Source organism: Rhipicephalus sanguineus, chromosome 8, assembly GCF_013339695.2.
Source record: "Rhipicephalus sanguineus isolate Rsan-2018 chromosome 8, BIME_Rsan_1.4, whole genome shotgun sequence".
Taxonomy (NCBI): Eukaryota; Metazoa; Arthropoda; class Arachnida; order Ixodida; family Ixodidae; genus Rhipicephalus; species Rhipicephalus sanguineus.
Window position 1 is genome coordinate 103,623,564 of NC_051183.1, and position 17,305 is coordinate 103,640,868.

At 47.3% G+C, this 17,305-nt stretch overlaps 1 protein-coding gene across 42 annotated transcripts in view; it reads left to right on the forward strand.

The window, feature by feature from the left end:
- The window catches only part of LOC119402282 (uncharacterized), a 330,925-nt gene that overhangs the window by 185,077 nt on the left and 128,543 nt on the right, over positions 1–17,305 (forward strand). For 9 of the 42 annotated variants that reach the window (XR_007417191.1, XR_007417192.1, XR_007417193.1 and 6 more), the window contains one exon: positions 9,018–9,172. The exons of the other annotated variants lie outside the window; for them this stretch is intronic. Coding sequence is in view for 2 of the 9 variants with exons in the window: in XM_037669415.1 (XP_037525343.1) it covers positions 9,018–9,172 (155 nt within the window). In the remaining 7 variants the exon portion in view is untranslated. The remainder of the gene's footprint in view (positions 1–9,017; positions 9,173–17,305) is intronic. 42 annotated transcript variants of the gene reach the window in all.

Below are 17,305 nucleotides of genomic sequence, written 5' to 3' on the forward strand. Positions count from 1 at the left end.
TTACTTCCGTCTAATCACCCCCTTAAAGGATGTAAATAAAACCTCCTTTTGAACCTCGTTTTGAAGCGGGTTTTGCGTAGTACCTTTTGGATGCACGTTATGCGTCGAGCCCGAAACTCCCTAAAAGGCTCAAACCCGTTTGCAGTGCAGTGAATCGTGTTCGTCATACACTGATCCCCTGCTATGCCAACTTTAGTATATAACAGGCTATCCAGACGACCAGGAGAGCGCCCAGACATCGGGGGCTAGATAGATAGATAGATAGATAGATAGATAGATAGATAGATAGATAGATAGATAGATAGATAGATAGATAGATAGATAGATAGATAGATAGATAGATAGATAGATAGATAGATAGATAGATAGATAGATAGATAGATAGATAGAAACGGCCAAAGTGCCTGACGTTCGCAAAGAAATGCTTCGCATTTAATAATACACCAAATGGAAGTATAACACAAATAACAGAGCATATTGAAGCTCTAATTTATAAAAAAATCGCTATTATTACTTAGATTGTTCTAGCCTAATACAGTACGCGGGAAAAGAGAAAATTTAAACGCGTTAGTTTTAGCAAAATACAGGTTGAAATAGTTGGCGTGATGAAGTCGTGTATGTCTAGTGTACAGAGGTGATAAAAGCACGCGGTCCAAGGGCTAACTTATGATTGAGAAGTAGATACAGAAAGGAAAGGCAGTTCCTTTTTCTTCGTAGCTCATGTTTTTCGATATTTTTAGCAGTCATGAGTTTATTCGGTATGTGTAATTTTAAATTTAGAAAATACGTAAACCTAAAACAGTTCTTTGTACTATTACAAGTTTTAAGACCGAAGATGTTTAAGCTAGCCGAGATTATTGCGGCTCATCAGCAAACTAATATAATCATGAACGGGTATGTGCCAGAAAAATTAGGGCAAATCCCACCACTCACCACTGCTCCACTTAAAATGAAGAAGGCAAAATTAGCCCAAGAAATGGCTATCATTACGGATACGTGCCACAGAAATTGGGCAAATCTCATTACTCACCACTAGATCACAGAGATAGAGAGAGCTATAGAAGGACAAACATAGACAAGAATTGAGAGAAATCAAGGGAATCAAAAGATAGAAAGGCATAGAAAGAGAAAGGAAGAGAAGGAAAGAGAAACACGGAAAAATAAAGAAGGTCAGGTCAGAACCAGCAGACTACGTCAGAGGTGAACAGTCGCGCCTCCCACTTCTCCAAGTTGTGAGTTGGTGTCGGTTCTGTGTTTCAGGTGTGGGGTCGCTTTTAGGAGCCCCAGGTAATAATAATTTTGGGCTTAATGTCCCAAAACCACCATATGAATATGAGGGACGCCGTAGTGCAGGGCTCCGGAAATTTCAACCACTTGTGATTTCTTTACGTGGACCTAAATCTAAGCACATGGTCGTCAGACATATTCGCCTCCGTCGAAAATGCAGCCGCCGGAGCCGGAATTCGATCATGCGACTTTCGTGTCACCAGTCGAGCGCCATAACCACTGGAGCACCGTGCCAGGGCCGCCCTCGGTAAAGTGATGTACTATAGCACCCCCTCCACACCAGGAGTAGGAACCTCCATAACACGTCGGAAATATGGCGTGTTATCTTTAACTGGGGATAAACCCAAGTTTGAAATTTTCTCCAACTGATGGTTTCCTCTCCTCTTCTGGTGCCTGGAACACCTAGAGCTGGCGGGAGATGAGAGGGCGACGCCACATTTATGTGCATGAACGTGGCGTTTAGCCTCGTGAGAATGAAAGTATTGTTGTGACTAAGCCGGATAGATGTTTTAACGCGATGGTGTTACAGCACACGCATGAAAAAAAACGCCAGGCCTGCGCTGAAACCGCAGCACAGTCACAGCGAAAGCTGGAAGAGCGGCGTTTCTAGGGCCCGTTCTAAGCTCTCTTGAGGCTACAATACAAGTACACTAGAAAGGTGCCCACTACGCCATAAATAACAACTTTTGTGAAGTTGGGAAGCACCTACTAAGATATTATACGTCATTCTGCGGAGAAGCGACGCACCAGCTACACGTCTGTAAGGCATTATGTGCACTTTGTTGACGCGACGACTGATGACGATGAAGAATTATGACCCAGCCCTTTGTAGTGGGTTGGAAGCTTTAAACGGCCCACCAGTTATGTAATTTGCATTGGGTGACGCCCGGTAGCTATTTCCCTCTCCCGTTATGCTGTATAACATATGTTGACGTGGGAAAGAGACGGGGGGCGGGCGAAGAACTTTACTGAGACCCCAAGGAAATGGATCATGCGCTTATGGGCTTCCTTGGCAACCAATACAAGTGCACTTGCGAGGAACTCACTACGCTATAAATCATTGTAATTTTACTGAGACCCCGAGGAAGTGGATCATGCGCTTATGGGCTTTCTTGGCAACCAATACAAGTGCACTTGCGATGAATCCACTACGCTATAAATCACTGTAATTTTTGAGAAGTAGGGCAGCAGGCACTGTGCCATTTTTCGTCATTCTACGGAGAGCGTTGGTACCTGCTAAACGCATGTAAGGCATTATGCGCACTTTGTTGATGCTGTGCCTGATGACGATGAAGAATTATGGCAGAGCCCTTTGTAATGGGTTGGAAGTATTCAACAACCTACTCGTTGCGCAATTCGCATTGTGTGACGCCTGGTTACAGAATTCGCGTTGTGCGACGCTTGGTGCTTATTTTACTCTTCTACCACGCTATATTGCATATGCTAATGTGGTTCCTTCCCGACATGAAGCCTGTATAGAACCTTTTTACAATGCAGTTTCAAGCACCGGGATGGCTCAGAGGTTGAATACTGGGCTCCCACGCAGAGGGCCCAGGTTCGAACCTCGTTCCATCCTGGAATTTTTTTTCTTATTTAGTTTTTTTTCTTATTTCGAGCGATACTGGTTACGGACACCGGCGGCGGCGGCGGACAACTTTCGCTATAAAACGGCCGGTGAAATGATCTCATAACAGCTTTCGCTGTAAAACAGCCCGCCTGTGTTAAACCTGGAAACAATTCACTGCATGTTTGAATCATTTCGTGAGCGAAAATCTTCGTTAAATTAGGGTTATTGTCATGATAGCTTCAATAATTCGGGTTGTTTACGAGATGGAAACCTAAGGGTACCAACTAGGGCATGTAAACTTCTTCATTGGATCGGCCAATTCATGAGATTGGGTTTCGTTAGATCGAATGCGAACTGTGGTATGACTATCACATGTGTCTTTTAACAATCTATTATGAAGAGAAGCAATATTAGGATTTACAAAAACGTTCACGGAGTTTCTTACCAATGAAGAATCACGAAGAGTGCCGACTGCACGCCTGATTCTGAGGGTGTCGCCACGGTCCAAGAAGTCTGCTCATTGTTAATTGTCTTCTATTGTGCCTGTCCAACCGATGGCTCAGTTTAACGCGCGGGTCTTCTTATTACGACAATTCTATAATGACATGCTCTACTGATGCATCACGATTATTGCAGTATTCGCAGTGTAGGAACGTTTTTCTTTCGCGCGGAACAAGAGGTAGTTATGTAGCAACGTCTAAGCGTAGATGACGAAGCAGTTTGTCAAACGTTAATCGATCTTTTGATTCGGTGTAAACCACAGTGATTGATCCGCCTTATACAAGACAAATATGCTCATCGTAGGGTAGCAAACCGCGTGTTATAATTCTGGATGACATCCCTGTCTTCCCTTCTTTTCTATCGCTCTCTATTCTATGGTAATCGAACCATAGCGCAGTTGCACATGTGGTTGAGCGTAGAAACGAAGGGTTCGGATTATGAGTCGGAGGTGGTCACTGGTATATACAGTGAAACCTCGGTGATACAATGACAGCTCATACAAATTTCGGCGTGATACGTATTTTTCGTTGGTCCCGGCCAAGGCCCATTGTCCTGCAGTGTAATGGAGTACGGTTGTTGCGAAACTATTTTCACCCAGCGACGTTTGATACGAACGTTCGCTACCACCCCGGTACGAAGAGGTGCTGTCCGCGCTGTCGCGCAAGACGCGCTAAGCACGTGCGAGCGCGGGAACGCGAGCGTGGGCATGCGCACCGTACCGCGAAATCGTCAGAATCACGGTGTATGAAAAAACTTTTCTTATGGTCAGCATAAACCTTTAGAGACGCGTCGCGACCGCCTGGTTGAATAATTAAATGCGCGCGTACGGGCTGTATATTTACGAGTGCTGGTATGACTGCAGACATCTAAAAACTTCACTGACAATCATTCAGAATTTTTCGTGACGTTGCCGCAGCCCTGACAAACAATATATGAAAATGTACAGCAGCTTTCTTTTGTCACATGCTAATTTTCCATGCTTTCTGGTGATTCGAAATTCGGAAGATACGAATATTTTTGGCGGTCCCGTGAGGTTCGTATCACCGAGGTTTCACTATATAATTTCTGTGTGCTGCAGTGCCTAATCATTGTACAATATCATTTCATAACACTGCAACGAGGATCAGTATATTTTGAAAATATATCTAGTATTTCACCACAGAAGCGATGATCGTTGTTTTCGGGCTTTTGCATATAAATTGTCTGAATGAGAATACGATTCTTTGACAATTAGCAGTGTCCTTAGAATTTAGAATTTATTGTAACGTACAAGAGCACGTCCCCAGAAGAACTCAGGCACACGCACTGTGATATAGGTCCATCCTTTTCGTTCTCTTTCTCTAGCCTCCCCTCACGTGACAGTCACTTCGTCGCTACGTGTCATGCGCGCAACTTTATCCACTACATTTGCCGCTCCCTCCTCATAAAGTCGGTGCTAGAAGACGATGAGGCGTCCATACAGAAATCACGTGGGGCAATGAATTTGAACTGGCTTGCAATGAATTTGAACTGGCTTGAAAATTCAGTCTACTTCGTGAGGTAGTCGGTGGCAACGATGTGGAACTTGTTCCCGCGCAACGTACGCGGAAACGATCCCAAGTGGTCCAGTACCATTATCTGAAAAGACATTTCCGGAGGAGGGATATGTTGTATAGGGACCGGTGGCGGATTCATGATGCTCTCCGTGCTTGACAGACAGCGCACGACGAAACGTAGCAGGAGTCATCAGTGTGCATGCGTCGCCACCAAAACCTCTCTGTGGTGCGTTCGAGCGTCTTGTAAAGCCCGAGGTGACCGGAAGGCGGAGCGTCGTGGCACAAAAATAGCACCCACTGTCGCATGGCTACCGGCACGACAGGCATGCACGACCCATGCTGATAAAATCGGTGGTAAATGATGCCATCTCGGACATCGTACAACGCCGAAAGGCTTGAACGACAACGTCTGGGAGTGCGTACTTCCTCGGGTAGGCACCGGGTTATATAGACGATTTCTGCGTCTTGTAGCTGTGCGGTGCATAAATCAAGCACTGCAGATGTCGTTGAACGCTGTCGGTGGCAAGAAAGGTAGTCGGCGTCTTGATGGCGAGCGCGGCTTAGATGGACCACGGGAAAGGCACAATCTTGCAGGTTGAAAGCGCCCTGTGGCGAACATAGCGTTGAAGTATTTTCTTTTGTTCGAAGCCAGCGAAGGGCGACATTGTCAGTGACAACCGTGAAGGCTTTACCATAAATGTACGGGGATATTTATCGACTCCCCAAACTATAGTCGAACACTCATGTTCGGAGGCGTGGTATTTGCTCTCTGGATGACGGAGCCGGCGGCTAGTATAAGCGACCGGCCTCTCCTACCCGTCCTCATTAACTTGCAAGAAAACAGCCCCGGGGCCACGACCGCTAGAGTCTGTGTGAACGATGCATACTCGCCGTAGTGCGCGAGTGTCGGTCGCGTTTGAAGGGCAGTCTCGGTGTCGCGGAAGGCAGCTTCTTGGTTGGGATACCATTTCCAACGAACCACTTTCGCTAGTAGCTCGCTGAGAGGTGACACGCGAGAAGTGAAGTCAGCGACAAAGCACCGCAAATATGAAGCGAACCACAACAGCATTTATTTATTAATTTATTTATTTATTTATTTATTTATTTATTTATTTATTTGAAATACAGTCAACCCTCTCTTGAGGGTCATTACAGGGAGGTACAACACTTGGTACAAATAAGTAGGTACAGATATCTCGGAGCTTCGTGGGGTCAGGGATCAGAACATATGTATTTATTTTTTATTAACTTATACGACTACCCCAAGGGCACAAGAGGTCATTGCATAGGGGATGATACAAGTGTGAATGCAAAAGGGGTGTGAACATAAAAGGGTGAAAATGAACATAGAAACCGCAAAATAATGAAAATGACATATCTTTAGAGTCGTACGATTTCTGGCGTCATCATTCTCGTCAAGCAATGAACACAGCTACACAAGATAAACTGTAAAAGATGAAACGCAATTCAGAGGAGGCAACAACAAAAACAACAGCATAAAAAGTCCGAAAAATATATACATGGAAAGCGCAATTGTAATGGTTATGTTGCCTTATACAATGTTAATGTGGAAGATGTGTTTTTACGAAATATGCGGATACGTTTCGGCAACGTATGGTTTCCTTCCAAAAACGCTAGTAGGTCAGCTTGGAATGGCGATGGTTCTGTAAGCGACACGCTATATCATAATTACGATACATATGGAAAGAAAGTAAAGTGGACGAAAATACAACTGGCCGCCGGAAGGTACAGAGCCGGATAACGCGCCCAATAATATACAAATTGAGCTATGACGGTGGTCCCTCTCGTCCACTTTAGCTGGTATTTAAGTGCATGCAAACGTGAAAGTGCTAGCCAGCGCCGCTCGCAGCCAATGCGGCGAGTGGGGACGCTTTTTTTTTGCCTGAAGGCAATCATAGCGAGAGTCTCGTTTCCGCAGACTTGATGGCTTCAGGTAGTGTACGAGGGCTTATTGGTCAGCTCTCCGCTCTTTAAAAGATCAAGTGCTGTGACACGATCTGGCAAAGAAAGAGTGTTTCACACTCGCCGTCATGGCTACGAGCGGCACTGACTAAACACATCCAGGTTTCCATGCACATAAATACCGGACAAAGCGGTCAATAGACGCTCAATAGACGTTAGACTCTGTCCGCAGCTCAATAGACGTCAGATTGTCCAGGCGTCGCTGTAAAAACACCGCCACCAGCACCCTCATCGAAGCCCTGGTGCTAATTGGGTAGTACGAAGACAGCCGTCCGCAAGCGGATGTGCATAGACCACAATATAAGGCCCTCCTTCTTTCGTAGGTGTCTAGGCGCGGTTTCCCGACAATCAAGGAAATGGAAAGCTTATTCTGCCAAACCAAGCTACAAAAAAGTAGGAAGCGCATGAAAGCAAACTATGGTTATAATGCAAAAGAAGTTTCCGTTATTCCGGGGCGCTGCAACTCGCAAGTACAAGCGAGCATTGCACGACATCGAATTCTGGCAAACCTTCCGACGTCCATTCTCTGATGCCTAAATGCGTTAAACCGGGTATATACAAGATGCCAAAGCGATGAAGTACCTACAGAAATAATTTACTTTGCTACGTATTTTATGACCAGTGGTACAAAGCTCGCTCCATCACGGATGAATTACCCCGGCGATGTTCGCCTTTTCAGTTGCATTCTCCCTTCATTGCTCGCTTCCTCTGCACTGGACTGTTTTATTACGATCATCGAATGGTCGCTTGATGGTTGTCTTCCTGTTGTATATACCGCAAATGGGGACATGTGCGTGTCCACTTTCGCGGGATATAAACTGTATAACCAAAGATAAAACCGTCCGAAATAGCTGCTGCAATCGCGGAGGCCACGGGCAAAACAAACCTGTAGGTGGTCACGATCAACACTTTGCGATTTACTTGTATGACGCACGCGTTAGCTAGTTAGAACCGGAATCGTGAGCCTTCAAAGCGTACGTGCGCCATGCTGAGTGGTGACGACCAACTTCAATATAGGATGTCGCGGCGTGCGTATCACGCGTCTTCAGTCTGCCTCTAGCTGCTCGCTTCGCGTTACACGGCACACACCGCGCTCAGAGCCTCTGCTGAGCTTCATAGTCAAGGTCACCACGGTTCTCCGTCTTGGCTACGCAAAACAAACGGAGATCCACATTATCACACTTTCTCATGCGACCTGCTTTGGAGAACGCGGGTACTTCACTTACCCAACACGCTCGCAACGGGCCGTACCAACGCTCTCGCCTTTCTGCTTCGTACAACAAGCAGAAATGGATATCGGTAAAACTGAATGTCATCATTCCTTAATTCCTTTACGACCGTAGGGCCGATTGCGGCGTTTCCTCGTACCCCGCGGAGTGGTCTGCTGTTGTTCCTGCCGTCGTTGTGGCGAGTGATACAGCAAGCACTTTATGGCGGTTCGGCGGCGCGACCGAGTAGCAGAGAGAAATTTACAGCTCTCTTCCTGAGTGTTAAATGCGAAAACCCTCGCAATAATAAGCTCAATAGTTGATCCGCACTGGCTAGTTGGACCTGATCCCACAGCAACTGTGCGAGGAAGACGGTCTTTGTACTACCAAATACTGCCCCTACAGGTGGCGCCAAATGTCTTACGAAACTCCAGTATCTGGCATCTATTGGTAGGTTATCGGACACGTTATAAAAAAGGGTTGCAGCTTCGGTTCCTGCCGGGGCCAAGTTGTCATTTTGTCCACTTTACTTCCTTCACATTTATCGTAATGAGTGCAATAAGGTTAAAAAAATATATTAACGTCCCCTATACGTGCCTTGGTGAATTTATCGGTTCGTTTTCATTAAACATTGTTATGGTTATACGTCTGAAAAAAACGATATGAGTATGAGGGACGCCGTAGTGGACGGCTCCGGGAATTTCGACTTTAAAGTGACCTGAATTTATTACATGGGTCTCTACATCCAAATGAAATCAAATGTTTATCTTATGTCATTTTATGGCGATGGAGGCCGCCGCGGCCGGAATTCGATCCCGTGATCTTCGTGTAAGCTGTCGAGCACAATATCCGCTTGATAACCGCCGCGGGTAGTTGAAGAGCTTTAAATACAGATATACAGAAGAAACAGCATTTATTACTGTCTATTTTACTCAGTTCATGACTTCAAAGGATATATATTTGAACTTAAGCGCGCCAGCATTTGAAAATATAGCATGCATTCATGCGAAAACTACAGCGAGTAATAAGACAGCCGAAACCATGGAGCACAAGATTTATGTTAAGCTGAAATATGGAGACAAGACAACATGGTAAGTCATAAAAATTCACTTTTGCTGATCAGATCGTCGCTCTTGTTTTAGGCAAAATACTTAATTGAAGGTATAGCAGGCAGAATGTGCAAAGTGAAGGCCATTTTGTAGAATAATTAAAAGCTTGGCCAGTTAGTAAGAGTGCTTGAATATATTCAAAAACAGCACAAATACGACACGGGCACTGCGCTGTGGTTTGTCCCTTCTGTGTCCGCGTCGTATATGCGCTGTTTTCCGTATCTTGTCTGCCATTTGTTCGGTCGTCCAGTAAAACAGGCACTGACTCAGTTCATTAGAGACAGTTCTTTTGCAGGGGGTAATGACAGTGGTCTCTGCGTTGCATGGTATGAATATCTATGTACATAGTTGCCTACTATTTGCGTAAACCTACCTTAGCATCGCAAATAGTGTATACCAGAAGAACATGTGCTTGGCCTAATGTTTACTTACAGTGAACATGTGTGTATTGGCAGAGAGGTGGGGCGCAGCAGAGCTGATGCGCACTCTACCGAAAGACAAAAGTACAGGGCAAAAGCACCGCTACTGCTTGCAGCAATTTGTCTCAGCTACACGCTGGCAACTCCGACAAATGACGTGAGCCCCTTATTCCGATTGCAGTCATATAGACACTCGAGGCGAATTTTCGCCATCGCCGTCATGTTCCGTACAATCTGCAAATCCATTACATCCTGCCCAAGTTGTTCCTCTATGCGCTTGCGGAAGCTTGCGAAGGCTGAAGACGCCCGCGGCTCACGCAGATATGAAGTGCACTGGGCGGCTCCATAAGGAGCCTGAAGGGGCGCCGGTGGAGGACCGTGTCGCTGGGTAGGAACTTCGAGCTTTGATCGAAGGGGCGCGGTCGAGCGCGCTATTTCGACAGTCATCAGTAAGCCGCTCCGACCTTTGTCCTTGCTGTGCTCTCGCCGCTTGCTTCGCGTAGCGCCGACAGACAGCACGAAAGCCCCTTGCCCCCCGGGAGTGGGCGTATTCCTTTACGCTAGCGTTTTGTAAAAATTACGTGCAGGGCCCGCATTCTCAAACGATCGCAAAAGGCGGTAATATCGCGTTTGGTGGCGTAGAATTTGATGCGTTCAATAAGTGAAAAAATACACTCGCCTGTGACGTCATTGTTGTAACTGGCCGTTGATAGTACGGATGTCTCACAACACAGGAGTGAGCGCACCGTACGAGAGCAGAGCAACCCGAGTGCGGCGTTTTCCAGCGTGTGCTGCTGCTTCTGCGCAGTGGCCAGGCTTGGCCGGCTTGGCTGTGGCTACTTGAAGTATAAGACGTCTTGAAAATGCTTTCAGCGTTTTCTTGCTCGATTATTTAATGCATTGTATTGAATTTAAGAATGTAACTTTGCGTGAAACGTATTTTCGGGGGAAGTTTAACACGGCCTACTCGGACAGTTCAGCTGTAGCGTGCCGCCGCAGTGACATCGTCTCAAGCTCTCAACATGTTGCCGGCTCGCGATAAGCCACGCCAGCAACGCACGGTTCATGTTCCTGGGACGTTCAAACCATGAAAAAATACGCGCTGGCAAAGAACGAGTACTGACAAGACCCCAGTGTAATGCTCGCCGAAAGAATCAGCGTAAGAAATGCTGCGTATATCCACCGAGGATTGAATACTAGAACCTACCGCCTACGTCACCGAAATGCTAGACTTCACCACGAACCGACGGTTAACGGTTCATTCGTTTATTGCAAATATGTCGAGAGCACCGTCGAGCACGATGACGCAAAATTGACGTCGGCGGAATTACCAGATGGCGCCCTAACATTTCCGGTTTGCTCAATAGCCAATCAGTGCGCACCAAAGGCGATACTTTTACGATTGTTGCCTTTTGAGAATACGGGCCAAGGACTGCTTCATCGTTGAGGCGCCCTCACTGAGCGGCGACCTTCATAATATATATATGCAGGCTGTTTCACATAACTTGAGCCAAGACTTTGAAAATGAAAGGCACTTCAGAGGCAAATTGAACCAAACGTATACTACTCGCACTAGCCTATAGATACTCAGACTAATTTTTTATTTTGCCCTGGACTGATTAGTTAATTATTTTTAACTACCTCACTTTTTATTTATTGGCTGAAAACCCAAAATATGCACACTGAGCTGTAGTGCACTTTTAGAAACCACGGACTGAATTGTTTCCTGTACGATACGACTCGCGGTGTTATTTTTCCGCGTTTTAAAGATAGCCCGCGAAATTTGAAAAGAGGCCATGTGACGGACCGTGAGCGCACTGCTATAGTGCTGCTCTCAAACGTGCAACCGCTGAACGAGGTCGCCGGCGGTTACCACGGAGAAGCGACAGGGTGCTTTGAAAGTGGCCGATGTTTGGGCGTCCGTCTTTCGTTGAATGACGGTGCAAATGCACGCTTCTGGCCGAGCGCTGCAGCGGTTATAAAGCGGTCACGACTGCGAGGAAAAAAATTGGCCGCGTATCTGCGTGCTTCGCTGCAAATGTCGTCTACAGACGATAGAAGAGGCGCTGCGTAAGATATGGGCGCCATCTGGAATTACGTCGGGAAACATGAGTGCTGTGTTGCGGGCTGGTAGTCCCGGCACAGCAGCAGGCGAAGACCGGCGGTGACCAACACGACCGGTGGGGACGCCAACCAGCCCGAAGACGCGGTTTGGCGCGATGCGCTGAAGCAGACGGAACGTCCGCACTCAATTAGTGCTCTCCACACACTCTTATTTACACGTCGCCTGCGTAAAATAGGAATGCCGGAGCGGCGCCCCATAGCATTTGTACAGTGCAATACAGAACCGAAACCGAAACACAACAATGAGCTTGTGAAGAGGGCACAGAGGAAGGCAAGTTTCAGCGCAGTCGCATTTTTCAGCGCAGCTTAAGAAAGTAGGGTCTTTGGAATTACGTGTGTATGCATTTTCTATTAAAGGAACACACCCCCTAATACTTACCTAGTGAAGTTGCGCCTCAAATATGCGTGATATTTACTTTTTGATCGACATCGTTCACAAGTATGAACAGCCGTACCAGTCAAAGATGGCTGGCCCTTGGGCAAGTGGTTCAACTTTGGCCGAGTGGCTGAATCCAGTGACGTGCCGACAAACAGAAAGACAGACAGAAAGACAGACAGAAGGACAGACCAAAATTTCTCCGTTTAAGTATCCCAAGAAAGACTATCGTCTTTAAAAAAACAGCAGTTTGATTCTGATTCATTTAGATAGGGCGAAACGCGACAGAACGATGAAATGCCTCAACGGCTGCTGCAGTTCGAGATTTCTCTCCCCGGTTCTACTCGCGCGGCGTCGCTAGGCGTCGAGTCATGGGAGAGGCGGTTGCTATCACGTGACCGTTCTATCGCTTTTACAGGCTATTCTCACGTCTTGGACCGTTAAACGATGCATATTGAATTTGAATTTGACCAATCCCGTGCAGCTCATAGAACGCTCGCAGGCTTTATCGTGTGTTTGATGGTTGTCTGCGGCTCTGAGGCGGCTTCGAGTGGGCGAGGAGAAGCGTAGGCGCGCCGGCGTCTTTTAATACTTTTTTTTTTTCGTCGTTCGCACTTCTTCGGTGAGCGGCTGGGGCCGTGCTATCGCGCTGCCGTTTGAAAGTAGCCGCGCGCGCGCTTTGTTGACGCTGTAGCGAAGCGTTCCTACTCAGTAATGGGTCGTCCTCTCGAGCGCCTTCCAGTGGGTCGTTTCTTCCATCGATATTCACACGATCGCTACCGAGCAGCGCAAGGATCAATGGATTGCCTCACTGATAGACTTGCTGTCTGATCCATCGGCCACACCATCCGCTCGCTTGTTGCGTCGTCAAGCCCACCATTTCGCCGTTCGCGACGACCTGCTCCACCGACGCAATTACAACGGCGACGGCCGCCAGTGGCTACTAGTAATACCCCACAGTCTGCGTTATGACATATGCGAGACGTTCCACTCTGATCCGCAGTGTGCACACCCTGGGGTATCGAAAACCTACCACCGCATTCGCCAACGTTACTTCTGGCGAGGGATGTACCGCTCCGTGGAGAATCCTAAACACTTCGCAGCGCAGGAAAAACAGACACAAAGAAGACGACACCAGACAACATACGAGCGCTAACTACCAACAAAAGTTTATTGAACATCACATGCGTATATATACCAGACTTGCCGAGGAGTGTCGCGAGCTCTCCAAGACATTTACTACGCAGAGCCAAGAGCGGCAGAAAAGTATTCGCGGTGACACCACCAGTTCTGCGTCCACGTTCCTTCCTGGAGCGCTCGTTTGGCTCTCGGTCCCTACCACTGCACCTGGCCTCTCTTCCAAACTGCTGCCCAAATACGAAGGCCCCTACCGTGTCGTCGAACGCACATCCCCGGTGAACTACCTCATCGAACCCATCGACCCATCTTCGGACATGCGCCGTCTAGGGCGCGACATTGTCAACGTGGCGCGCCTGAAGCCCTACCATGACCCGCTCATAGTGACAAGTTGCTAGGTCGCCAGGCGGCTCCCTTTTCGTAGCCGGGGTAATTGTAGCGAATCGTTCCTACTCAGTAATGGGTCGTCCTCTCGAGCGCCTTCCAGTGGGTTGTTCTCTTCTCTGAGAGCACGCCCCTCGTGCAGAGAGTCGGCCCCGCTTTGACTGTCGCTGCCGTGCGCCGTCGCTGAGTGCCCGTTAATAAACGTCTTGACAACGCGTTCGTTTGTCGTTTGTGACAAAGCAGCTGACATGCCGTACTCGAATGAGCAACGAGCGGATACGGTTGTGGCCCTAGGTGCATCACGCGGAAACAGAAGGCAGGCAGTCAAGCTGTTTCAACGCTGGCATCCAGGTACGCGGCCGAGCTCAATGATCATTGTGCGTACTTATGAAGCGCTGAAAGAGACTGGGACATTTACCACGAAAGGGCACAAATCTCCAGTTTTGTGCGAGGAAGTGGAGAGGAATATCCTGTCCAAGTTTTTTGCAGACCTTCAGGCAAGTGCCCGTAGTGTGGGTGCTGAAGCTGGTGTCTCGAAATCTTCGGTATGGAGAATACTAAAAGAAGAGACACCACGTGCAGCTGCACCACCCTGCACGTAGTGCAGCTGCACGTGGTCCCTACCACGTGCAGCTTCACCAAGCATTGGAGCCTCGCGACTCCCAGAATCGCACAGACTTTGCAAACTGGACCCTAATCAAGACGAAGAAGACCCAGGCTTCGTGAACAAGGTACTTTAGACCGACGAAGCTAACTTCTCGAGCAATGCTCAAGTGAACCTCCACAACGCTCACTATTGGAGTGACAAGATCCCTCACTGGGTTTGGCAGGCGCGTCACCAATATCAGCGGTCATTCAATGTGTGGTGTGGCATTTACGGTGCTACTATAATCAGACATGTCTTCGACAGCACACTTACAGGCGAACGATATATCTAGCATATCTTGGATGGACCAAGTGAAAATTTTCTGTGCGAAGTTCCACTGGCTAGGATTAAAGATATCTGGTATCAGCATGATGGAGCTCCTGCGCACGAAAGCATCAAAGCGTATCATTGGCTGGAAAAAGTTTTCCCACAGCAGTGGATACGGCGGCATGGGCCCATTGCTTGGCCAGCAAGGTCCCCAGATTTAAACCCCCTTAATTTTTTTCTTTGGGGGTACTTCAAGAGTCAGGTATACCAAGCACCAACCACAACATCAGGTAATCTAAAAGGAAAAATAAGACAAGTTTGCAACTCCATTACCGAAACCATGGTCAAGAACGTCACGGAAAATCTGATAATGAGATGCCAAATTTGTATTGCAGCAGATGGCGACCTCTTTGAACATGTTCTGTAAACAGGCTTAATTTTACGAGCACTGATCACCGAAAACAAGACAAGTCTCCGCATGCCATTCGCCTACCAACGCCACCCGTGCCTAGCTTAACGTCGTCGCCTCCTTTTACGCATGTCAATTTCAAAAGAGACAATAAAACTATTTTCTTGGTTCATTTAGCCGTCTCGGACGCTTATCTTGGCAGCGCTCGGCCCGTCATTGGCACCGTCATTCAACGAAAGACGGACGCCCAAACATCGGCCACCTTTAAGGTACCCTGTCGCTTCCCCGTGGCCGCCGCGGGCGTCCTCGTTCACCGGTTGCACGTTCGAGAGCAGCACTATAGCAGTGCGCTCGCGGACCGTCACGTGGCCTCTTTTCAAATTTTGAGGGCTTTCTTTACAACGCGGAAAAAATAACACCGCGAGTCGTATCGTACAGGAAACAATTCAGTCCATGGTGTATAAAAGTGCTCTGCAGCTCAGTGTTCATATTTTGGCTTTTCAGCCAATAATTAAAAAGTTAAGTAAATCAAAAAAATTAATTAATTAATTTAGGGGAAAATAAAAAATAGCCTGAGTATTTATAGCCTAGTGCGAGTAGTATACATCTGGTTCAATGTGCCTCTGAAGTGCCTTTCATTTTGAAAGTCTTGGCTCAAGTTATGTGGGACAACCTGTATATATATAGTACAAATCCAGAGAGAGGCAGCACCCTTGCTGCAGGCCGGCTGTTCTATTCTGGACTCCTTCTTCCTCTACTTCACTCTAGCTGCCCGCGCGCCAGAGCCTCGGTACCCCTCTTTGTCATCACACTCGGCCATGACTTTGAGCGCGCGGAACATTCGAGAATGTCTGTGGTGGGCGGTGCAAGCTGCACCGCGGCACTCGGTCCCGACCACGCGGCAAGTTCGTTGGGAGACCTACCAGAAGTCTCTCTAGTGGGCGACACTGGTTGAAACACGGTGGTCGCTCCCGGGCACGCTTGGCTTGTGGATCAACCGTACATGGCTTGTGGATCAACCACTCGGCGACACTGAGTGCATGGCGGTGGTCGGTCCATGCCACGCGGTGACTTGGCTTGGCAGACAGTGTCTGCAGTTGATCTGCAATGTGCAGTTGCAGCCTCGAGGTGGCGCCCTTCACAGCTCTATCCCCAGTAGCGGTAGCGGTGAGGTTGGTCTGGGGGTGGTAGCGACACGGTAGTCAACATATATATATATATATATATATATATATATATATATATATATATATATATATATATATTATATATATATATATATATCGACATTTCCGGCCAGAGGCTGGCCTTCATGATCATCACGAACAAGGGTACATCAACATGTACCCTTATTCCTGATGAAAGCCAGCCTGAAGCCAAAACTGTCGAAATACAAACATCAGTTGTTACTGTTCTCACGGAAAATCTTCTGCACTGTTTGCAGCGCTACGGCCACTTTCGTTTCGCCACCATGCCTGCCTATATATATATATATATATATATATATATATATATATATATATATATATATATATTATATATATATATTTATATATATATGTGTGTGTATATATATATATATAATATATATATAATATATATACTATATATATATATATATATATATACATATATATATATATATATATATATATATATACGGAAAGCGTCCGAGCAGGGACAGGAAGAGCTGTACAGGCGCAGGCAGCGTTTCAGCAAACACAGGCTGGGCAGCACCAGATGGCGCCTCGAGCAAAGCTGGCTATGTGGCTGCAGCGCTGGGCATTCCTCTTCGCTACAACCGTCCCCCGTCGAAAAAGGAGCCATCCTGGCGACTCACGGTGAACACAGTACAAGCGGATCGTAGTAGGGCTTCATGCGCTGTACGTGGACGGTTTCACGACTACGAAAGCGTTGGTGTATAGCCGGTGTAACCGGTTCTACGATGTAGTTTACAGGTGACGTCTGCTCAGCGAAACAGTAGGGTCCCTGGTAGCTTAGAGGAGAAGCCAGTAGGGACAGCTGGAACCCAAAGCCACACAAGGGATTTAGGTTCGGATGAATCGAGTCGGTATGACAGAATGGTGTCGAGGGTGGTAGAAGGTTCGCGGCCATAAAAAACGGTGAAAAGCCTGTAGTCGCCTGTGGAGCCGTGTTGTAAGCGTACGTCACGAAGGGCGAAATGAGGCCCCAGTCAAGGTGATCAGATGCAACGTATTTAGAGATCATGTCTCCTAGAGTGCGGATGAATCTTTCTGTCAAGCCATTGGTTTGAGGATGGTAGGCGGTAGTAGTGCGATGAACGATATGGCATTCGTCAAGGAGTGCGTTTAGAACCTCGTAAAGGAATACA